Here is a 25,600-nt window from a genome sequence, read left to right on the forward strand (position 1 = left end):
CAAGCTGCGCTTGGGACCTTGGAGACGCCAGCTCAAACAGGCAGCGTCCTGTACCCAAGTTCTGCCGAATTTCTGCAGAGAAACATCTGGGCACAGAGCACATCTGGGCCCAGGCGCTGGGCCGGAGCCTGGGCTTGTTTTTCACGACTCATTTGCAATGTCCCGTTCTATTCCTGGGCACTCCGTCCTTCCCAAGTGACACTGGAGCTCAAGTTTCCCAATAGCCACTTTACCACGATGGCTCCAAAAGCGCTGCTCAGCACCAGTCCTTGGAACTGGCATTGTCCAACACTTGCTCTAAGAATTGGAACTAGCATTGTCCAACACTTGCTCTAAGAAGGATGGCTAAACATGGCATACTCCTGACTCCCCTCAGCTGTCTGAAAGGGGCAGCTGCAGGCCGCACAGGAAGCCTCCTCCCACGGACAAAAGGTGACTCACAGCAAGCAGTATGGGGGAAAGGAAGGGTTTAGAAATAGGCCCCCCTGCACCAATTTGGGGCAGGCAGTATGGCTAGTCCCCGCCCCTGCCTCCTGTACTGTTTGACTTGACAAAGCCCCCAGCTGGTCCCCACCTGCCCAGAGGGAGAGATGAGTAAAACCATTGATCTTATGGTTCACAGTCAACCCTGCTGGAGTCTAACCAAGCCATAAACTTGAATTGAGTTCAAATTTTACACAGGGCCACTGGACCCTCAGCAGAGAGTCCAAGGAAACAGAAGACATTATGTCCTCATACCCAGCCCCTGCCATTTACAAGCTGTGGTGCTGCGGACAGATCCCTGCTCTGTGCCTCACATCCCTATCTGAGGGTTGGGATGATAAGTGGACTTATCTCATGGACTATTGTGAGGCTTAGATGAGTTGCTGCATTAGGACATAGTACTAACTAACCGATAAATGTAATTTCTAGTAGGCACTCGATAAGGAATGAAGGGTGTTGACTTTTTTGAAAAGTTCGACACCTGCAGTGAACAGCGTACTACACAAATACTTAACTGGGCAACTTGAGTAAGACAGTGACAGGTCACATGCATGCTGATAAAGAACTTTCCTTTACACGTGATGGATTTTAGTAAATATTTGGGGAATTAATTGACCTGGAATATTAAGCAAGTACATGGGAAGCCACTCCTGTAACACTACATAGAGAGGGATCATTAATAAATGTAGGATGCTGCAGAGGAAGGAGGCTGGGCTTTATCCTCAGACTCCACCACTTATCAGCTGTGTGACCTTAGGTTACTCCTCCTCTCTGAGCTTCAAATTTCTTTGCCTATAAAATAACAGTAATACCTGCCTCATAGGCTGGTTATAAAGACTGAACAAGATATTATATCTAAATCCACTTTAGCCTGGTTCCTGATCCACAGCAAACATTAAATGATAAGTAATGACTTTCATCCACTATTTTACAGACTAATGGAGTTAAAAAGGAAAACAAAAAGGGATTTTCAATTGAAATGTACTTGCCTAAAGGCTAAAATCACTAACTCTTAGAAAACATCTTGCTATAGTTTCACTCCCTAAATTGAGAGAAAGATTGCCTTATTCATGCTTGACTGGGAATTTGAATAGCCTTGTTCTAACTGGAAACGTCAGTGAGAAGTGAAAGATATTAGTCAATGACAGATAAAATGTCTGAGCCGGAGAGACTCTTAGACCAAATTGAGCAGAAGCGATTTCACCACTGTAACCCAGTTATCCCAAGCAAGCCTAGAACATGAAAGAGAAGCTCACATGCCTAAGCCATCTAGTTGACAGCTAGGCTCTCCATCCAGTTCTCCCCATGGTTCTCTAAGTTGAGGTCATTTGAAACAATCTGAAGCTGACCCACTGTGTGATCCTGGGCAAGTCCTGTCATTTCAATTAGTGTTTTATAAAGCATGTTAGAACAGAAAGTCACTCTAAGACTGACCCACTCACCACCTTCCAGAGTCTGGCTCATACCCTTTTGTCTTTACACAGACTAGGCAAAGCAAGAACTTGTTCAAATGAAGTACATTCATGTCATAATACCAGCACGTGACCTAGGCCAACCCACACCCTCATCTCAGTCACAGATGAGAAAACTGAGGCTTGGTGAAGGTCACTTGGGACAATTAGAGACAAGCAATGTGTGAGCGGGGGGCCAGAACCCAAGTCTTCTGATTACTAGCCCAGAGCTCTTTTTCTTAGGTCAAACTACCTCCTGTACCTACTATAACAAAAGGAAAAACAAGATAGCTTATGGTTGCCCATCACCTATACTTTGTTCTGACATATATGTTTACTATTTTCCCACAGACTCCGAGGAAGGAAACTAACAGTTATTGAACACCAACTATATACTGTAGATGCCTTGCTTGCATTAAATTCTCATCATACACCTACAATAATGAAAGATAGCATTTATTGATTAAAGATAGCCAGCTGCTCTTCTAGGAGTTTTACGTGTTTTTGCACATGGTACCCAGCCAAGGAGGTATACCGGAGGCTGAATCCAACCTCTGCTTACCAAACCCTGAAATGCGACCACATCAGCTGCTTGGTAAGAGTGCCTCTTTGTGTAACTTATCTGCCCAAATATACACAAAGGCATGCATAGATATGTGGTGGAGGGATCTTGACAGCATCCCCATATGGCTGGTCCTACTACTGTTCACTTGCTGAGATGTCACAGCTAGTTAGTGGTCAAGGCAGGATTTGAACCCAGGAACTCTGACCCTTGTCTCATATCTGGGCTCTGTGAGAGGCAAACTGAGATAGGGGCTCTAATATTACATACACCTTGAGGACAGAAATTCTGGCTGCTTCGCTGACGTGCCCCAGTGTCCAAAACAGTGTCGGCACACACAGGCACTCAGTAAATTTCATGGACTGATTGACCTCCATTTTACAGATGAAGAAGCTGAGTGTCAAAGAGGCTAAATAACTTGCTTTAGGTCACACAGAGAGTTGGAGATATGGTTGGGATTTGAATGCAAATAGCTCTGACTCTAAAGTCCTTGTTCTTTCCACAATAACATTCTGTCACTCATAAGCATTTGTTGAGTGTCTTGAACTCTAATTATGTGCTCAGGAATACGGAGCTACAAAGTTAATAAGATTTAGTGCCTACTCTCAAGAAACTGGGATTCCAGTTGCCAGCAAGAATTCATATTCCCCTGAAAAAGAATAGAGATATGTATATTTATGGTGAGGTCACTTTGCTGTAAACCTGAAACTAGCACAACATTGTAAATCAACTATACTCCAATACAAAACTTAGAATATTTAATATTTAATTAAAAGAATTCATATTCCTGGAATCATATTCCCTGATTTCCTAATTCAAAGCAAATCTAAATGGTATAAGCCCGTGGTACATTTTAAGGCAAGAGGGTCTGTCCTGTCTCCCAAGCTCAGGATTATAAAAGTGGCCCACCAGGGTCCATTGGCCTGGTCTATTTCCTTCTATACACCATTGGCTGGTGTGTCCACAGAATATCGTTGCCGGGAGAATGAATTAAATCTGTGCAACCTTGGGATAGCCAAATCCCCATCCTAGCTTCTCTAGATTCCTTTGTCCACAGGTGAGTTTTTATATGTAACTCCATGTCCTCTTGCTTTCTCCCCCATTTACCAAAAAATGAATACTTAAGTTAGAACATTAGGCTAGGAAAGTTACCCTTTTCTAGAAGCAGCAATCACGTTTTTATCAGGAACATTAATTCAGGATTTACTTCATTTTCCTTCCTGGTTTGGTTTTCTATCATATTTAAGAGGGAGGAATTGGTTAGAAGAGAAGGGTGGTTTAACAAAAAAATCTCTAAATTCATTAGTTGAATTCCACAGGGCTGTGTGAGCAATCTCTTAATAATCCTACATCAATACAAGAGAAGTTGTAACTAGTTCACTTAGTGTAATTATAGGGCAGCTTTCTGCCAGGCTTTAAAGATAGACTTTGAAATGTTTCTTTTTTCATTTGCCTCCCGCTGTGTGTGGGGAGCAGCTCAGGTTCCTGGGATACCTGCCAGAGCTAAATGGGGGCCAAATGGAGAGAGAGGCACCAAGATTTGGTTCCTGTTTTCTTGTGCTCAGACTGCTGAGAGCACAAATATCTTAGCAAAATGGTCTCCTGTAGAAAGCTCTGGGCCTAGAACCACTATCTAAATCCTCCCAACTTTAGATCAGAGAAGAACTGGTAAAGTCACTAAGATTATGGCAAGATATATAGCACAAGGCTTCAGAGTTTGCACTAGAATAGTAGTTCCCCAAGTGCGGTCCCCAGACCAGCAGGAACAGCATCACCTGGGAACTGGTTAGAAACACAAATTATTGAACCGCACCCAAAACGCATAAGAAATTCTGAGATCCCCAGCGATCTGTGTTTCAACAAGCCCTTCAGGTGAATCTGAGGTGCCCTAAAATTTGAGAACCACGTTTCTAGGAACATGATATTGAAGAGCATGATCCTACTAGCTTTGTCCAGGAGATGGGAATTCTAGCTCGTAAAGAGTTAGAGGCATATCTAACAAGGCATATCTAAACATTAAAATGTTTGGAGTTGCGTAGAGCAGGGCTCCAATCCAGGCTCTGCCTCTCACCAGCCATGGGGCTTAGACAAGTTACTTAACTGCTTTAAGCAATAGTGTGCTGGTAAATGTTTAACAAAGAGCTCCGTGGGAAATGTAGTGTTTGCCAGTTTCCATGGTGTAAATACTCCCATCTCAGCTAATTTCAAGCTACCCACATGATGGTCAACTAACTCAAAAAGTTCATGAAAATTTAACAGTTAGTTCTCATAAACCCATTCAAGCTGACGCCAGCACACCACTGTTTCTAAGACTCAGTTTTCTCATCTGTCAAATGGACGGATTTAGTATTTACCTCGTAGGGTAAATGGAATGTTGGAATGTTGAAGTGAAAAAATAATAAGAATACTTATAGGTACCAGGCACTTAATATGCATTATCTCACTCAATTCTCATACCCATGAGTTGAGTACTATTATTCTTTCCATTTTATATATGAGGAAACAGCTGAAGGAACTAGTCCAAGGTCACACAGCTAGCAAGTGGGAGAGCCTGTGAGTGAGAGACTTCCTAGCACCTGTGTGTAGACTTCTCTGCACGATGCTGGGCACAGGGTGTTGCTCAGTAACTGGTAGCTATTATCACCATAGAAATGAACTTATTAAACGCCTCTCCACTTTGGAAGGAGGGATCAACAGTTTGTGCTGAAAGAAGCTTCTCAGTCACAGATGCTACATTCATTTTCTTCTGGGAGGAAGGGCCAGTATCAGTCCATGCAGGCTGCTATAACAAATACCACAGACCATGTGGCTTGTAAACAACAGAAATTTATTTCTCACAGTTCTGGAGGCTGGGAAGTTTAAGATCAAGGTACCAGCATGGTCTTATTCTGGTGAGAATCCTCTTCCTGGTTCATAGCCCCTGTCTTCTCACTGTGTCCTCATATAGCAGAAGAGCTAGGGAGCTCTGTGGAGTCTTTTTTACAGAAACACTAATCTTGTTCATGAAGGCTCCAACCTCGTGACCTAAGCACCTCTCTAAGCCCCACTTCCTAATTCTATCATCTTTGGGGGTTAGGATTTTAACATATGAATTTGCGGGGGACACAACATTCAGACCAGAGCTGCCAGGTTGTCTGATGGAAGAGCCAGCTGTTCATTACTCGTGGGACAGATGTAAGCTCCTCCCCTCCCCAATTTGGCAAACTTTTTCCCCAGGCTTTCTCTGTGCTTATACACTGATATATGTACACATACACATATGTCATTTTATATCAGGTCATTTTTTTGCAATTTTCTTTTCTTTTTAACCTAAGAGTATATCATGGACATCTTTCTGATGGCAGTCCATACCAATCTATGTCATTCTCCCTCAAGCTTTTATCACTCACTCCACAGTGGCTACATACCAGCATTTATTTAACCACTTCATGACTAAAAGACATTTAGGCTGTTTCCAATTCTTCACTCATATAATTGATTCCCCACTCCACAATCTTTTATAGATTCTTTCACATGTCTGAAGGAGAAATTCCTAAAACTAGGATTTCTGGGTCAAAAAGAACACCTAGTTTAAATCTGGATCACAGTACCCAAACTGACTTCTCAATGTGAAATTTAAGCTCCCAGCATTCAAGAAGGAAGGTGCCTCATGAAAAGATGCCTGATATTGCTAATTATTAGAGAAATGCAAATCATAACTACAATTCAGTATCACCTCACACCGGTCGGAATGGCCATCATCAAAAAGTCTACAAATAACAATGCTGGAGAGAGTGTGGAGGAAAGGCAACCCTCCTACACCATTGGTGGGAATGTAAGTTTGTACAGCCACTATGGAGAACAGTATGGAGGTTCCTCAGAAAACTAAAAATAGAACTACCATATGACCCAGCAATCCCACCCCTGGGCATTTACCCGGACAGAACTCAATTCAAAAAGATACATGCGGGCTTCCCTGGTGGCGCAGTGGTTGAGAGTCCGCCTGCCGATGCAGGGGACACGGGTTCGTGCCCCAGTCCGGGAAGATCCCACATGCCGCAGAGCGGCTGGGCCTGTGAGCCATGGCCACTGAGCCTGCGCGTCCGGAGCCTGTGCTCCGCAATGGGAGAGGCCACAACAGTGAGAAGCCCGCGTACCGCAAAAAAAAAAAAAGAAATTAAAAAAAAAAAAAAAAAAAAAAGATACATGCACCCCTATACATGCAGCACTATTCACAATAGCTAAGACATGGAAACAGCCTAAATGTCCATTGACAGATGAATGGATAAAGAAGATGTGGTTCACATATACAATGGCATACTACTCAGCCATAAGAAAGAATGAAATAATGCCATGTGCAGCAACATGGATGCAACTAGAGATTGTCATACTAAGTGAAGTCAGAAAGAAAAACAAATGCCATATGATATCACTTACATGTAGAATCTAAAATATGCACAAATGAACCTATCTACGAAAAAGAAACAGACTCATGGATATAGAGAACAGATTTGTGGTTGCCAAGGGGGAGGGGGTTGGGGGAGGGATGGAGTGGGAGTTTGGGGTTAGCAGATGTAAGCTATTATATGTAGGATGGATAAACAACAAGGTCCTACTGTACAGCACAGAGAACTATATTTGATATCCTATGATAAATCATAATGGAAAAGAATATAAAAAAAGAATGTATGTATATGTATAACTGAATCACTTTGCTGTACAGCAGAAATTAACACAACATTGTAAATCAACTATACTTCAATTTAAAACAAAAGAAGGAATGTGCCTGTTTGTCCATAGTCTCACCAACATTGGCATTCCTCTGATAATTTTTAAAACTTTTTATTATGAAAGTTTCTTGACGTAAAAAATGAAGAAAATAATAATACTGAACTGCCACGTAGCCATCACTTGGCTTCCACAATTATCAACAATTTTAAGGCAGAAATAGAGACACAGATGTAGAGAACAAACGTGTAGACACCAAGGGGGGAAAGCGGAGGGAGCGGGTGGTGGGATGAACTGGGAGATCAGGATTGACATATATACACTAATATGTGTAAAATAGATAACTAATAAAAAAACAAAGAAACTAATAATAGTGAACTGCTGTGTAGTCATCACTTGGCTTCCACAATTATCAACAATCTTATTTCATCTATACCCCACTTTCTCCCTTCACTAGATTAAATTCAGATAAAGCTCATATATCATCCTCTTTTATCTATAAACAACTCAATAGGTACCTTTAAAAGATAAGAACTCTTTTTTTTAAAATATTGATCGTTTTTTTAATTTTTTTTTTTTTTTTTTGGCTGCATTGGGTCTCCATTGCTGTGCGCAGGCTTTCTCTAATTGTGGCGAGCAGGGGCCACTCTTCGTTGCAGTGCACAGTCTTCTCATTGTGGTGGCCTTTCTTGTTGCAGAGCAAGGGCTCTAGGCACATGGGCTTCAGTAGTTGTGGCTCAAGGGCTCAGTAGCTGTGGCTCGCGGGCTCTAGAGCACAGGCTCAGTAGCTGTGGTGCATGGACTTAGTTGCTTGCGGCATGTGGGATCTTCCCAGACTAGGGATCAAACCCATGTCCCCTGCACTGGCAGGTGGATTCTTAACCACTATGCTACAAGGGAAGGCCCAGGACTCTTTTTTTTAAACATAGCCTCAATACCATTATCACATCTAAAAATTCCTTGATATCATCAAATACCCAGTCAGTGTTCAAATTTCCCCAATTGTCTCAGAAGTTTTTAATAATTGGTTTGTTTGAATCGGGATCCACCAAGGTCCACACATTACACTTGGTTCATATGCTTCTTCCATGTCTAAATCTCTCTGTTTCACACACACACACACACACACACATTCTCTTCTTTTTTTCCTTGCAATATACTCATTAGAGGAATTGGGTCATTTGTCTTAGAGTTTCCCACTTTCTGAATTTTTCTTATTACATCCCTGTTGTGTCATTTGTTTATTTTTTTTGGGGGGTGTCATTTAATATGTCTTCAGTCTTCTGTATATCTTGTAACTGTTAGATCTAGAGCTACGCTGTACAGTGTAGTAGCCACTAACCACATGTGGCTATTTACATTTAAACGAATTAAAAATAAAAATCTAAACTCTAGTTCCTCCATCACATTAGCCATATGGCAAGTGCTCAGTAACCATGTATGGCTGGTGGCTACTGTATAAGACAGTGCAGAATAGCACACTTCTATCACAACAGACAGCTCTTTGCACAGAATGCTTCTAGAGGCATCATCAGATCCTCTATGATTATTAGATTATTTTTTCCTCATCTGTGCTCAAGAGCAAAGATGAACACCTTAAAGTTTGTGTTACTAGGTAGGCTCAGGTAATATAAGGGAAGTCACTCACATGTGCCAGACTACCCCTGTTTTAGGTGTCAGTCACCTGTGTTTACAGACAATGATTAGATGTTTGTGATGAGCGCCACAGGTATGTATGAGATTCTGTGATGCTAAAAGGTCAGCAGCTCCCAGCGTGCAAGCAGCCCTGACTCTTTCCTGCCTCCTCAGAGGGAAATTGAGGGAATCAATGCTGATTCAGAAGGCTCAGTCTTGCAATTACAGGACATGCTGGTTCCAGAATATTCCTAAACATTCCTCCTCTCCCAGAGGTGCAGGTGTTTCTGGCTGAAGTCTTCTTCCTGCCTGTGTCTTTGTCATGGCATGTGTGTAATGAGCACATTTCAGACCACACCAAATAGGTTTCTCAGCTTACTTCTGTGACACTTGGCAAAGCCCACAGGGGCCACAGCAAGGCAGGGGAGGGGAGCAGCTGCCACCGACAATGGAGCCGTCTGACTGGCTGTGCATTCTAGCAGAAACCTCCCCGGGTTCCTGAGAAAACCTCAACCAATCTGAGGAAATGTATTCTTTAGGGTCCTGATAGGAGATAGTATAGAAAAAAAAAGTATTCTGTGAATTTGGGGTTAGGAGACCATCATTCATGGAGTCATTCATTCTAAAAATACTTATTGGGGGACTTCCCTGGTGGTGCAGTGGTTGAGAGTCTGCCTGACGATGCAGGGGACACGGGTTTGTGCCCCGGTCCGGGAAGATCCCACATGCTGCAGAGCAACTAGGCCCGTGAGCCACAACTACTGAACCTGTGCATCTGGAGCCTGTGCTCCGCAACAGGAGAGGTCACGATAGTGAGAGGCCCAAGCACCGCAATGAAGAGTGGTCCCTGCTTGCTGCAACTGGAGAAAGCCCACACACAGAAAACGAAGACCCAACACAGCCAAAAGTAAATAAATAAATAAATAATAATTAAGAATACTTATTGGGCCAGACACTGTGTTTGGCACTAGGAACAAGGTGAGCTCATTAAAAGTTTCTGCTCTCACCAAGTTTACAGTCTATGGAGGAGGAAGGTCCATAAACAAGCCATTTAACAAATACCATGCTGGGGGCACGGGGGTGCTGTGCTAGACAGTGTCATTAAAGTACCTGGAAGAGATCCCTGCCCCTGACACGGACACTCAGGGACATACTGTTTAAGCTGAGACTGAAAAAACAGGTACCAGTTGGGCAGGAGAGGAAGAGGGTGGGATGCTTAAAGAACATTCTGGAAGAATGTAAGAAGTAGCCATGCATGAGGCATTGGTAGTACAGAAAGATGTGTGGTTGGGCTGCAGTGGGCAGTGTGGTAGGAGAATGACTAGGGTTAAGAGTGGAGAGACAGGGCCTGAGCAAATCCCAGCTCTCGGAGCTAAGGCAAGTCCTAGCTTCCTGTGCCTCGATTTCTTCCTCCACCAAATAGGCATAGTAATTCTTACCGTGCAGTGTTGTGGTTAGAGCCCAGTGACCAACAGATGCAGAAGTATTTTACAAACCATATCCTAAAGTCCGACTTGTAGAAAGACAACCGTACTGTTCTGTACCATCTTGCACCCCTTGAGCGAGCGTGAATTAGGGAGCTGTGTCGCGGGGTCAGACCAGGTCCCTGCGGGCCCGCAAAAGGCAATAACGCACATGTCTCCTGTCTTCCCAACTCCATATTCAGCAACGCCAGGTTGGTAGCCCAGGTAGGAGTAATTACACCATGGAAATTGGCAAATACTACAATACAAATCAGAGCCTTTTTTTTTCTTTGTTGGAGAGCTGGTTTACCAGCACACCACCAAGTGAGAATGAAAGGAATAGAAAGAGGAGGAACCCTGGGGCAGCAATTATCAAGGAATGTCCACCCACAACAAAGATTTTTCACAGAGTGAGTCTATCATTTTTTCTGCCATCTGAAACAGGCCCACCCAAAGCCAGTCCTCGGGGAAGAGAACAGCAGGGCCATTCCTTCATGCCAACCCATTCCCAGACGTGCCTGGGGAGTGCCAGTGACACCTGGGTCACAGAGATGAGATTGGAGCCTCTCAGATCAACAGCTGCTAGGAGCTGCTTTCTTTGGCTCATGTGGCCAGTGAGAAATTGGATTTCAATGTTCTGAATAGGCAGAAAAAGATATCTCCTTGCTTCCTTCTGCTCCCTTTCCTGGCACTGCCAGCTGGCGTTTTTTTGTCACTCAGCATGGCTTCCTGTAGTGGAAATTAGACACTTGATGAAGAGGACATGTAGGCAAGAAAAAGCCTTCAGCAGTGGGAGGCTCCAAGGCAGGTATCCGTTGGAAAAATAGGGATACAGACATAGCTCAAAGCACATTTTATGTAATAGGGCCTTTTTAAAGGATGACCTATAAAAATACTATTTTTATCTGTGGCTAGCATGCCTGGATACACCCCAATCCTGGAAAAATAACTAGTTGGGCCTGTTGGAATTTTATGTCAGGAGCAGAGATGGCAAAATATCAAAGTTGGAGGTGGGTTTAAGTGGCATGGTGTGGCTTAATATTCATTCATTTATTCATTCAACAAATACTTACTGAGTTCTTACTAGGTGCTGCTAGAATGTAAATCCCATAAACACAGAGACTGCATCTGTATGATGTGCTGTAGGCATTCAGAACATTTGTGTTGAATGAATGAGTGGATGCCATTGCTTTGCCATGTGTGAGTGGTATAAGGATGGACAAATCACAGACCCTGCTGCTGCACAGTTCAAATCTGGTGGGCAAGCAGACAAGTAAACCAGCAATTACAATACAAAGTGATGAGTGCTGTGTCAGGGGAAGTGTAGGGTGCAGTGGCTCACTAAAAAAGGAAGCCCAACTCAACCTTATGGGAAGAAACAGCAAAGGCTTTCTAAAGACCAAGATGCAGAAGACAGAGGCAATGCCAAAGATATTGGCAACTATCTGGATAAGACCTTAAAGAAAAAAGGAACTGTCCGCATATTCTGCAGGATCTCATATTCCTGGGAGGACTAGTGACTTTATCTCATTGTGGAATATGATTGCAAATAGCTGCTGTAATACTTCTATGGCTTAATCCTCGGAAACGGTTTCCATTTCTCAGGGACTTTCAGAGGGTTTCCCTCAATTCAAGCTTTCCACTGGAACAATCCTGTGCTCAGTGTGACAGATGACATGTGGGTCTTTAGTATCTCTCTGATGTCCAGCCACTCACTCCTAAAATGGGGTCCAGCTCTACAGGCAAGCAGGGTACTTCTCCTGTAAGTCCACATCTGTTCCATTTGGTGTAAAGGAGAGGCATGCTCTGAATTTTGATTTCAAAGAGGCAGATACACTGCAGATTTGCAGGAGGTCCTGGTATTGACAATGCCATCTCAAGGACAGCCGAACTGAGAGGGAAGATTTCTAACTTCCCAGGGCTTGATGTTTTCAACAAGAGTCATGTAGACTTTTTCTTTGGGTATCACCAAATTAAAGTGTAAATAAGTGTAGATAGGCACACAGACACAAACACCCAAGTCAGAGAGGAGGAGGCCATTTAAGAAGTAAAGCATTTGAAGCTCTATTTACAATAGCCAGGACATGGAAGCAACCTAAGTGTCCATCGACAGATGAATGGATAAAGAAGATATGGTACATATATACAATGGAATATTACTCAGCCATAAAAAAAACAAAATTGAGTTATTTGTAGTGAGGTGGATGGACCTAGAGGCTGTCATACAGAGTGAAGTAAGTCAGAAAGAGAAAAACAAATGCCATATGCTAACACATATATATGGAATCTAAAAAAAAAATGGTTCTGAAGAACCTAGGAGCAGGACAGGAATAAAGATGCAGATGTAGAGAATGGACTTGAGGACACGGGGAGGGGGAAGGGTAAGCTGGGACGAAGCGAGAGAGTGGCAATGACATATATACACTACTAAATGTAAAGTAGATAGCTAGTGGGAAGCAGCCACACAGCACAGCGAGATCAGCTCCGTGCTTTGTGACCACCTAGAGGGGTGGGATAGGGAGGGTGGGAGGGAGACACAAGAGGGAGGAGATATAGGAATATATGTATATGTATAGCTGATTCACTCTGTTATACAGCAGAAACTAACACCATTGTAAAGCAATTATACTCCAATAAAGATGTTAAAAAAAAAAGTAAAGCATTTGAAATCCAGATGTAACTTTTGGACAGTAGAGGACAAGCCCAGCCACTTCAGCTCTCCTCTCCAAAGCCACTTTCCCCGCGGTTCTGGGGCACTCACGTCCTTTCACTCCTCACCACAGCCTGTCCTGCGGTGGCACCTTTACTCACCAGCCATTCTAGGAGGACCACGTACACAAGAGCAGAGAGAGTAGTGGAATAAACTGCCTCTACCCATGACTCAAATCTCAATGATTATCAATATTTTGCCAATTTGTGGTCATTTGTAGAGACGTGGATGGATGTAGAGACTGTCATACAGAGTGAAGTAAGTCAGAAAAACAAATATCGTATATTAATGCATATATGTGGAATCTAGAAAAATGGTACAGATGAACCAGTTTGCAAGGCAGAAAGACACATGTAGAGAACAAACGTATGGACACCAAGCAGGGAAAGCAGGGGTGGTGGTGGTAGGATGAACTGGGAGATTGGGCTTGACGTATATACACTAATATGAATAAAATAGACAAGTAATAAGAACCTGCTGTATAAAAATAAATAAATAAAATTCAAAAAAGATATTTTGCCAATTTGGTTTCACCTCATCCATCACCCTTATTTCTAGCATATTCTAAAGATACTCCTGGAGCTCTGATCATTCACTTAATATCCCATTATCATTAGCATTTGAAGGAATGGTAAAATTCACCTTCTTCACTTTGCATTTGAGGAAACCAAGGCCCAGAGAGGTTCAGTGCCTCTCTCAAGGACCCAAGTCTGTAAGTTGTGTATTACATCTAGGGGCCACTTCCAGTCCCCAGACCAGATGACTCCATTATCAGAAACGTTCTGCTGTTTGCCTGAATCATGTTGTCACCAGTCATTCCTCCTTCAGCTCCAGAAACCTCCACATGGAGGTGAAAGAGATAAACAATTTGGCGGAGAAAGCCAGTGTACATGTGACCACAGTTTTTTTCCCCCTAAGTCAGAAAAGTGGTGGTGATGGTGGTGGGAGAGTCATTTGACTCATCTTCCCTCCCTCTGCATGGTGGATTTGGCTCAGGTTCTCAAGCCATATGGAAAGAGACTCACCCACCAAGTGCCACACCTACAGGAAAAGCTCTCTCTGGGAATGGAGAAAATGGAAGGGGACAGAGTGGCCTCCCAGGAGGAGTGAGATGGCTCCTCCCTCTGTCCTTCAGGCTCCCACACACCTCCAGCCCTTCCTCACAGGTGCCCTGTACCCTCCTGTTAGAAGAGATGGCAACCAAAATGCTTCGGTTCCCTGGAGAATTCAGTGTTCTGCCACTGAACAGCTCCAGGATCTGGCACCCAGCTCATCTCAAATGCAATCCCAAGCTGTGCATTAAAAACCACCTTATGGGGCTTCCCTGGTGGCACAGTGGTTGAGAGTCCGCTTGCTAATGCAGGGGACACGGGTTCGTGCCCCGGTCTGGGAAGATCCCACATGCCTCGGAGCAACTGGGCCCGTGAGCCATGGCCGCTGAGCCTGCACGTCCGGAGCCTGTGCTCTGCAATGGGAGAGGCCACAACAGTGAGAGGCCCACGTACTGCAAAAAAAAAAAAAAAAAAAAAAAAAACCACCTTATGTAGGTAGCCAAGAATACAGCCATGAACATGTCTGGGATTACCTCCTGTGATGGGGGAATGAAATCACCCCAAGGCAATCTCAGAGAAATGTCTGGAAGGAAAAATGAAAGCATGCTAATGGTGACCCTGAAAACAGGCTGCTGGTTATGAATGGTTCTTTCTCTGCCCACTGGTGTAAATCCTGCTTCCTTCTCCCTTTTCCTGCCCTAGGACCCCTGATAACTCAGGAAGGAAGCAGAAGGGACCAGGGGAAAGAAGGCTGGCATATTCCTGGTGCCTGATTGATATTTGATTAAGGGAGGAAGGAAGGAATGCCGTGCCCACTGACCCACAGTGGCAGGAGATAGATAAAGAAGGAAAATGGATGGACAAAGGATTAATCTCCAAAATATATAAACAGCTCATGCAGCTCAATATTAAAAAGCAAACAACCCAATACAAAAATGGGCAGAAGACCTAAATAGACATTTCTCCAAAGAAGACATACAGATGGCCAAGAAGCACATGAAAAGCTGCTCAACATCACAAATTATTAGAGAAATGCAAATCAAAACTACAATGAGGTATCACCTCACACCAGTTAGAATGGGCATCATCAGAGAATCTACAAACAACAAATGCTGGAGAGGGTGTGAAGAAAAGGGAACTCTCTTGCATTGTTGATGGGAATGTAAATTGATCCAGCCACTATGGAGAAAAGTATGGAGGTTCCTTAAAAAACTAAAAATAGAATTACCATATGGCCCAGCAATCCCACTACTGGGAATATACCCTGAGAAAACCATAATTCAAAAAGAGTCATGTACCACAATGTTCATTGCAGCACTATTTACAATAGCCAGGTCATGGAAGCAACCTAAATGTCCATCGACAGATGAATGGATAAAGAAGATGTGGCACATACATACAATGGAATAGTACTCAGCCATTAAAAGAAATGAAATTGAGTTGTCTGTAGTGAGGTGGATGGACCTAGAGTCTGTCATACAGAGTGAAGTAAGTCAGAAAGAGAAAAACAAATACCGTATGCTAACACATATATATGGAATCTAAAAAAAAAAGAAAAAAAAAGTGGTCATGAAGAACCTAGGGGCAAGACGGGAATAAAGACACAGACCTACTAGAGAATGGACTTGAGGATACGGGGAGGGGGAAGGGTAAGCTGTGACAAAGTGAGAGAGTGGCATGGACATAGATACACTACCAAATGTAAAATAGGTAGCTAGTGGGAAGCAGACGCATAGCACAGGGAGATCAGCTCAGTGCTTTGTGACCGCCTAGAGGGGTGGGATACGGAGGATGGGAGGGAGGGAGACACAAGAGGGAAAAGATATGGGGACATATGTATATGTATAACTGATTCACTTTGTTATAAAGCAGAAACTAACACACCACTGTAAAGCAATTATACTCCAATAAAGATGTTTTTTTAAAAAAAAGGAAGATGTGGCACATATATACAATGGAATATTACTCAGCCATAAAAAGGAACGAAATTGGGTCATTTGTAGAGATGTGGATGGACTTAGAGACTGTCATACAGAGTGAAGTAAGTCAGAAAGAGAAAAACAAATATCATATATTAATGCATATAAAAATGGTACAGATGAACTGGTTTGCAAGGCAGAAGTACAGACACAGATGTAGAGAACAAATGTGGACACCAAGGAGGGGAAAGCAGGGGGGTGGGATGAATTGGGAGATTGGGATTGACATGTATACACTAATATGTATAAAATAGATAACTAATAAGAACCTGCTGTATCAAAAATAAATTAATTAAATTGATTTTTTTTTAAATCACACACACACACACACAGAAAAGAAGGAAAATGGAGAGCTGTGCTCTCCCAGGTCTCTACCTAGGACTAGAAGAAGAGAGGCTGAGACAAAAGGCTGGGGCGAGAGAAAAAGGAGAGAAATAACATGACAAAAGTCACAGGACAGAATAGACTTTTAGATATAGGTGTAAGGCCAATAATAAGAACCTTTCTTGCACTGGTTCTCCTTCCATCCCTCAGCGTCTCTCACCTCCCTATTCTTCTCCTCTATAACACTTACTCCAACTTATAATTATGTATATACTCGTTTATTTACGTTTGATCTTTGTTTCACCAGGTAGACAATGCCTGGCATGGTTGACACTCAAAAAGACTCCAGGTAAACAGTCTCTCTGGTCAGGCAGGATATTCCAGGGGCTTAGAGATTTTGGCCCAGGTCAAGGGCCAAAACTTCGATTGGAATCTGCAGGGTTTGGGTAACACAGACTTGCTGAGTTTACTGCATAAAGAAGTATTAGCATTAGCCCCAATTTGTGGATAATCCAAACTAAGAATCAGGAAGACTTAAGTGATTTGGCCAAAGTTACAAAAGCCAGAATGCAAACCAACAACTTACTTGACTCTAACATCTGTGTTCTGTTGCACCCTAGTACCACCCCTGAACAAGTAAAATTCTCTATGAAGGAGGAAACTCACATGGTATGTCTCATAAGCCTGGACTCAAATTTGAATGTGCAGATTCAGACCTTCTGATGATCTCAAGCCTTTGAATGTCCAGATTCAGACCTTCTAGTGATCTCAAGCCTTTGAATGTCAGGATTCGGACCTTCTGGTGATCTCAATCCCCCAAGCAGCAGAAGGTCTGGGATTTGTCAAGGCTTGATAGATCTGATGCTGTTGAGTGAGCACTGAAGTGTTCCTCCTCCTCACCAGACAAACATGAGCACAAGGGCCAGCCAGCACTTTCTAACATTTGCTCCCTTGCCCCCGACATCAGATCCAAAAGGGTTGCCAACATGAGGGAGAGATGCGGGATGGCTCAGTTGTCTAAGCAGCAGCTGGGAAGGTAGGACCCAGGACAGTTAGCTGACCCTTTGCCTCACGAGTAGAATGAAATCACAGGGGAAGTCACATTTACTTTACCCAGCATTCCCCAGGCCCATTCTGCTAATCCTGCAAAGTGGTCCAGATGCAAATACAAGGTCACATTAGTGGAGTAAAACTTCTGAAAAGCCAGTCAGCAAAAGAGCCTGTGTGACTGTTCAACTCAGTGATTCCTGAGCTTATTAGAGTATGGAAACCTTTTTGAGTATGTGTAGCAAGAAATTGTTAAAATTCAGGGCAATTTGGAAAAGAGGACCCAAACTCTCCTTTTTTATTTTCTAGCTCATGCCACTAGATCTTTCCAATAATTATTATCAGTCATATTTATTAATCTCATATGCATTCTTTTCCTCCAGGAATGGCAATTCCTGGATGTTTCTTGATTAATTCACAAATTCATTCATCAAGCATTTATGAAACACCTGCTTGTGTCCAGGGCTCAGAGATAGAGTTTCAGAGGTGTTTCAGATACAAATCCTAAACTCTCGGGCAGAGAATTCATAGCCTGGTGAATGATAACCTGAGCCAAAGGCCAGGATGTTTTCTCTTGGCTCCATTCTCCTGTGATGGGCCATCTCGTGACCAGCTAGGGAGGTAAGCAGTTAGCTCAGCATGTTGGTTTTGGCCCCATCTGAGGCCAGGAGTAGAGAACCAGGCCAACCTCTTTCTAAACAAGTGGGAGCGCCACTCATGCATGGTGAACAGTTCATTACACAGGAACAGGTTGAATGCTCGCTCCAGCTCAGCTTTTTCCTTTGTCTCACCACTGTGATCATTCCAATCTTGGGCTCCTTTTCTCTTACCCTGTTATCAATCCATATGCCTCCTTCTTTATTTTCCAATTGGAAATAAGCTCAGAGCTCATTGGCGGCTAGTCCTCCTGCTGTTTCTGAATTCTGCTTTTTGGATATTTCACTGTTATGCAATTTTGTTGTTTCTGGGTTTTTAATATATATTAATCAGGACTTTTTCAGTTTCAGGGGTCAGAAAATAACTCCAAGCAGTTTCAGTAATAAGCAATACATTGAGGATATCATCTCATTTAACTGTGTATCCTTTAGGCACAGTTGGATATAGACATTCAAATTTCCTTGTGAAGGCTCTATCCATTACTTACCTGTTTATCTCACAATCTCTCTAGTTCTGCTGCCTTCTGCAGCTTCACTCAGGAAGGTGTGTCTGCTGGCTGGGAAATATCACCACTGGTAGTCCAAGGCTTACCGCCTCCAGGCTCATTATCCAAAAGAAACACTCTCTTCTTGAGTGTCTATATATCAAATGTCAAAGAAGATTCTAACTGACCCTATTTGGGGCACACGCCTGCCCTGTACCAAGCTTTATGCCAGGAGGATTTGGGCACTCTGTTACCGAGCCAAACTTGGGTCCACTCACCCGCAGAGTAAAGCCAATCTACTGACATCAGGTTGTGGTGAAGGAAAGTGCGGCGTTTACTGCAGGACACCAAGCAAGGAGAATGGGTGGCTAATGCTCAAAAGACCAAAACTCCCTGAAGGATTTCAGGGAAGGGCTTTTCAAGGCAAGGTGAGGGAGAGGGTTTCAGGGTGCCAGATTAGCTCATGGACATTTTTCTGTTTGGTTGGTGGAGAGGTAACTGAGTGGTATTTTGGGGGTTAACATCATCAACTTTTTGGATTTAACTGGTCTGGGGTCTATGTGTATGTGGTCAGCATGCAGCTAACTTTTTTCACCTAGGGAGGGTTTTAGTATCTGTAAAACAACTAAAGGACATGGCTAAAATATTATTTATAGTCCTTAAGGAGGAACTGAAGGTCCTTGACTTTGTATTATGGCTAAACTATTATCTTGTCTCACTTGACTGTTTTTGTTTCTGCGTTTTCTCATTTTTGATTGAATTTTTTCTCTGGAACTCAGGGAAGGCCTAGGAGGCTAAAGCTCTTTTACAAACAGGAGGCAAGGGACATGGTGGGGGTGGGTGGGGGTGCTTCTGTCCCCAGAAAGGCCTTCACAGGGCCTTGCTCGGTTATATAACTGGCCAGCCTGGGCCACATACCCATGTGTATGCAGTGTGACCAGAGTGAATAACATGCCCATGAGAAGATGGAGAGCAAATGGGTGGATCCTCAGAGAAGGGATGCCTGCCATTTTATTACCAACACACATAACTACTACAACATAATTTTACCGCTAATGTCTCTGCATACCCCCTGCTTCCTTATTTCAGCGTTCTGTGCTTTATCTTCCATCAAAAGCATGGACCTCGTGTGGCTTTCACCTCACCCTACTGAGGTGACAAATCAAAAGACAAATTACAGGTGCATAGAAGTATTAATCCTTTTGAATCTCAGAGAAGGAAAGCTTTGTAGGCACACACACAGCCTTCCACTGGATTATCTGGCTTTCTGAAAAACACCAGGAGAAACATTTGGTAATGACCTGGCTGTGAGACCACCACACCCACTTTATCCCCATTCTCCCTCCCTCCTGCACCTGTCGAGACAGAAAACAATTGGGGTGGTGTTTTGTTTCACCCAACAAAACAACGGGTGATGGCTGCTGCAGAACTTGGAGTCATTTTCCCTTGAGAGAACCACTGCAGACTGGATAGAATCAACCAGCTGAGTCTCTTCAGGCAGGTGCTTAACTTTTATGCAAGGGCTCTAGAGTTCAATAATTCATGCTCGTGCAGCCAGCAGCAAGCAGATGGCATTCAAACTCTATTCAGATTTTGATTATAAAACATCACCCCAAATGAGTTTTATGATGGAAAAACATACTAGGTGACTTCAGCAGGATGAAAGAGAAATCAGGGCTTTGACGTCAAATGAACGGAAGTCAGTCTCCGGGCCGCTGTACATTGGCTGTGTGACTTTGCCCGAAGGTGAACGTCTCAGAACTTCGGTTTCTTCATCAATAAAATTAAGATAAACCTACTTCACAGGGCTTTGAGCTCATATAAATGAGATAGTATTGTACATGGAAAGTGCAGTAGTGTAATAATGTAAGACAAATTTCTATGGCTTGCCAGAAACACAATAAATGTTAATTTCCTTCCCCTCTTCAGATTTTTTCTCTCTCCTTCCCCACCCCCACCCTCTTTACAGCATGGAAGCCAATGTTTTCTATAAGTATGAATGTAGAACTGAGAGTAAAAGGGGAGAATGAAGAAAAAAGGTGATGAAAAGAATCTTCATGTTAAAAATAGAATGTACAGTTTGCTTCCACAATAGTTTATCTCAACTGAGGGGAGATAGAGAAAAGATGAAGATGGTCAGGCAATTAGTACTATCTCAGGGTTTCAAAGTTTATGCCCCTTCAAAGAGATTTAAGCATTTTGTGCAGTTTTAGTCTAACATACTTGCTCAATAGTCATTAAAATACATAAGCCACCTTGTATGGGAATGTCTTCCAGAAAAGAAAGGAAAAAAGCAGCTCAGCCATTTACAAAACTACATCAAATCTCCATTTTAGTTAGAATAAGACATAACTCAGACCAGCGGCATCAAACTTGGATGGATGGGAGAGCTTGATAAAAATGCAGCTACTTAAACTGCCCTCTAAGAGATTCTGGTCAAATTGGTCAGGGATGGGGTCCAAGGGTCTGCATTTTTTACATTTCCCGAGATTCTGATCTAGGTAAACCACAGACTTCATTTTGAGAAACACTGGTTGAGTAGTTAAGAGCTTGGGTTTGAGAATAGACATACTTGAGCTCAAATTCTAAAATCTACCACTTTCTAGCTTCATGAACTTTGACAAATTTTTAACCTCTCTGATCCCCAGTTTTCTAATCACAGGTTGTTGTGAGAATTAAATAAAATATACTGTGGAGTGCTTAGCACAGTATCTGGTACATAGGAGGAAGCACTCAATAAATATTAGCTATTGATATTATCATTATTATGCAAAGTCAAAGGAGCTTTAATTCCTTTTTTCCTAATTTTTTCATTCTTCCTTCCTTTTCTTTCTTTTCCTTTTATGAATCCAAAATAACAGTGTATTAGGCAAGATGGAAGTTTATTTAGATTTCAGACACAAGTCTGGAAGTAAAGTAGTCCAGGACTTGCCTGGCAGCTCTGCAACCCAGACTACTTTCTCCCCTTTTTAGGTGTGACCCTTATTCTCATTGTTCAAGATGGCAGCTAGAGCGCCAGCTCTGCATCCCACATAGCAAAATGGAGGAAAGAAAAAGAAAGTCAATCTCTCTCAGTAGGGACACTTCCTAAAATTTGCTTATATCCCATTGGCCAGATGTAGCTGCCAGCGAGCCTGGTAAATGTGACCAGTGTGTGCCAGGTGCTCATATACCCATAAAAATGTGATTTATATCACAGTGTAAAATTGGGAGAAGGCTTAGGGACAATTATTATTCCCTGATATGTCTAACCCTGGGAGTCTAACAGATTCAGATCATTCCCCAGAAATCCTGTGTTCTCAATCTGCTTCTACCTGCTTACTTCTCAGGTAAGGGAGAAGCTTCTCCAAAAGGTAGTTACGTGGTTGTTGACCCCACTCAGCTAGGCTTATTTTCTTCCTAAATTCCTCCCATACCTTTCACTTCTTATCCCCCAGCTTCATTCATTTTCTTTTTACTATCCAATTGTGATAGACAGTACAATTTTTTCATTGTAGAAAAGTTAGAAAACACTGCAAAGCACTTAGGGAAACTTTTTTTTTTAATATTCAAAAATCTCATCACTTAGGAATAACCACTCTTAAAATGTTAGTATATAGCCATCTAGCATTTTCCCCAGGTAAAAAATATATATGTATATTTACAAAGAGAGCCTAGTCTACATAACTGTTTTTAATCTCTTCTATTATACTTAACAGTATATTATAAGTAACTCTCAGTGTTATTAATTATAGATCAACATCATCAGTTTTAATGACTGTAGGGTTTTCCATTGTATGGATGTATCATAATTTATTCAACTGGTTCCATTTATCTACAACAGTGTGTTAAACCTCCTAGCACATACATCTTTGCTCATTTGTCCACCAGTTTCCCAAGGATGAGCTGTGTTCCTGTGGTTTTCTAACTCCCCAGGGACCAGCAGAAACCCATTGCTCTGCTGCTGTCCCATCAGCAATATGATGCCATTCAGGTCTTGTCTCGACCCTGAAGCTCCTTGAAATTCCTTTTCAAATGAACACTGCAGACTCTGAAGGTCCTTGAAGGTTCCAGCAAGACTGTCCCCAGCAGAGGGGAATACTCCACCCAATGGCCGAGGAAAGCACAAAATACAATACAATCACAGGTGACACTGAAGGGCTTTCTATAAAACCTAAGTTACTAGAACTTTCCATCTGTCAAACTGACCTCAAACAAGACCAAAGTGAGGCCATTTCTCTGTGGAGAAACCAGTTTCAATCAGGAAAAGAAATGCATTTGACTGAAATAATTATTTAGACTGACAATTGATTTGACAAATGACAATTCTTTAGCTGATTTTTTTTAGGTGATGATTGATTTCTGACTGTTAACTCATCTCGGTTGTGCTTCCTAAAGATCCAAACACACATGAGGTTTACACTTTCTAGACAGGCTGAAGACAAATTATAATGCATCACTCTCACATAGCACTTTCTATTTTCAGGGGGTTTTCACCTCACTTTTCTTGCCGTCAACACTGAGCCCTACATTACAGGTGTTGATTCTAAGAGGTGTCATTTATTGAGCACATACTATGTACCAAGCAATACACAGAATGCATTATCAATATTTTTTAGTCCTCACAGCAACTCTAATGAGGTAGACATTCTATTATTACCCCATTTTATAAATGAATGTGGTTTAAGAAAGATGAAATAGCTTGACCACAGTCACACAAGAGCAAAGACGTGGAGCCAGAATTCAAAATCAGTATTCAGATCCCAGAAAGAGTCACAGCCTCACTCAAGTTCACATAGTTGTGGAGTCAAGTACAAAATCCCGTTCCCTGCATAGTGATTAAGAGCAGGGTCTCTGGGCTTCCCTGGTGGCGCAGTGGTTAAGAATCCGCCCGCCAATTCAGGGGACACGGGTTCAAGCCCTGGTCCGGGAAGATCCCACATGCCGCGGAGCAACTAAGCCCGTGTGCCACAACTACTGAGCCTGCGATCTAGAGCCCGCGAGCCACAACTACTGAGCCCGTGCGCCACAACTACTGAAGCCCGCGCCAAGAGCCCATGCTCCACAACAAGAGAAGCCACTGCAATGATAAGCTGGCTCACCACAAGGAAGAGTAGCCCCCGTTCGCTGCAACTGGAGAAAGCCCACGCACAGCAACGAAAACCCAACGCAGCCAAAAATAAGTAAATAAATAATAAATAAATAAATGTATTAAAAAAAAAAAGAACAGGTCTCTAAAATCAGATTGTCAGAGTTCAAACCCCATATCTGCCATTTCCCAGCTGTGTCACCTTAGGCAACTTCCTAAACCACTCTGTGCCTCAGTCACCTCATCTTAGAAAGGGGAATAATAGTGTCTATCTCAAAGGTTAAACAAGATGACCCACGTACGGCACTTAGTACATAGGAAGTGCCCTGTATTTAGTTATTAATATGATCCCTTGTGTCCCTCCAGCCTCTAAGCCATACATATTTTATTGATCCGTGACACTGCAGGTGCCGCGAGCAAAGGCCTTGTGCAACTACCGAGGGCAGAATCCCGGTGACCTGAGGTTTAATAAGGGAGATGTCATCCTCCTCCGGAGACAGTTGGATGAGAACTGGTACCAGGGGGAAATCAGTGGAATCAGTGGGGTCTTCCCAGCCAGCTCCGTGGAGGTCCTCAAGCAGCTTCCCCAGCCACCCCCACTCTGCCGGGCCCTCTACAACTTCGACCTGCGCAACAAGGACAAGAGTGAGAACCAGGACTGCCTGACCTTCCTCAAGGTAAGATTCTGGGCAGCTACCAAAGTCACCAGTGACCACATAAAGACTGGCAGAACCTCGAGTTGTTTGTTTAATATTTGCTGATTGTTTTAAATTATATTTTATCCATAAATGTGTGCCTATATATGTAATATGTATGTATAATTCCAACATATGGTAGTAAAGTCGCCAGAGAAATCTAATAGGAGTTTGATGGGAATCCTCAAACCTTTTCTATTGCAACTGCAAAACTAAGTATCTGCACACTCATTCATTCATTCTACAATCACTTTTGAACACCTGTTCTTTGCAGATACTGGGGAGACAGTATGAACAAGTCACAGCACATACCCTCAGGCAGAGTAGTGAGAGAAACAGACACTTGGACAGAAGATTACAGACACAGTTTAACTGCGTGCTGTGTAGAACTACAGATCTTACCTTTTCATTGTGTATCTGCAGGGGTATTCTCGCTGACCAAGTTCTGATCACCTAGTACTACTCGTTTACAACACTCTATTTTGTTTGTAAACATTGCATTCAAAACACTCCAAACAACACAATAACATAATTATATCTTTACACATAAATCACCTCTTACAAGATATATTTTCCAAACACATTAGTTACCCTAAGGTTTTTTTCCCTCTCTTTTTTTTTGGATGATTCTTCAGCATTTGCAAGTAAGGACAAGTCTACTAAAGTCTAGCCTACAACCATCCCTTGGTATCTGAGGGGGATTAGTTCTAGGACACATTGATTCCTGAAGATGCAGAAGCCGTGGACGTGGAGGGTCGACTGTACTTTAAATCATTGTATTCAGTACTTATTATTCCGTAAACATTTGAATTCTCTCTTAGAAACCAAAGTTGGGGTATTTTCATTCTTTGCTACTTATGATAAGTAGATCAAATACAAGTACAAGTGGCACTGCTACAGTAGCTCAGGAAAGGTCTTTTGTTTTGTAAAACATTTTTATTCCATCGCTACTGGAAATGAGATTTACTTAAGATTCACTCAAACTAGATAACCCCACTGTCCTCCATATTTTGAAATACTGATCTTTATTATTGTCTTAGCACCTCAGAGTGAGTCCCCTAAGGAATGTCATTCTGTAGCTGACCTGTAAATTTTATACTTTGACTACAGCTGGAGAAGGGCAGTTCAATTCCACAAGCGTTTATTGAGTATTTACTTTGTACCAGGCATTAGACACTAAGCTCTAGGGACACAGCTGGAGGAAGACATAGGCAGGAAGCAGTACCTGCTTTTTTGCCCTTTTCTGGGAATTTGCAAACTGGGACACTTACCCACCTGCTTGT

General features: G+C 42.6%; 1 protein-coding gene across 2 annotated transcripts in view; it reads left to right on the forward strand.

Annotated features, from left to right (window-relative positions):
• SH3RF2 (SH3 domain containing ring finger 2) overlaps positions 1–25,600 on the forward strand; it is a 142,720-nt gene that overhangs the window by 36,585 nt on the left and 80,535 nt on the right. For both annotated transcript variants that reach the window (XM_081232791.1, XM_081232792.1), the window contains exon 3: positions 24,030–24,299. In XM_081232791.1, coding sequence (XP_081088917.1) covers positions 24,030–24,299 — 270 coding nt within the window. The remainder of the gene's footprint in view (positions 1–24,029; positions 24,300–25,600) is intronic.

This window comes from Mesoplodon bidens (genome assembly GCF_964165515.1).
Source record: "Mesoplodon bidens genome assembly, chromosome: 4".
In the NCBI taxonomy this organism is placed as follows: Eukaryota; Metazoa; Chordata; class Mammalia; order Artiodactyla; family Ziphiidae; genus Mesoplodon; species Mesoplodon bidens.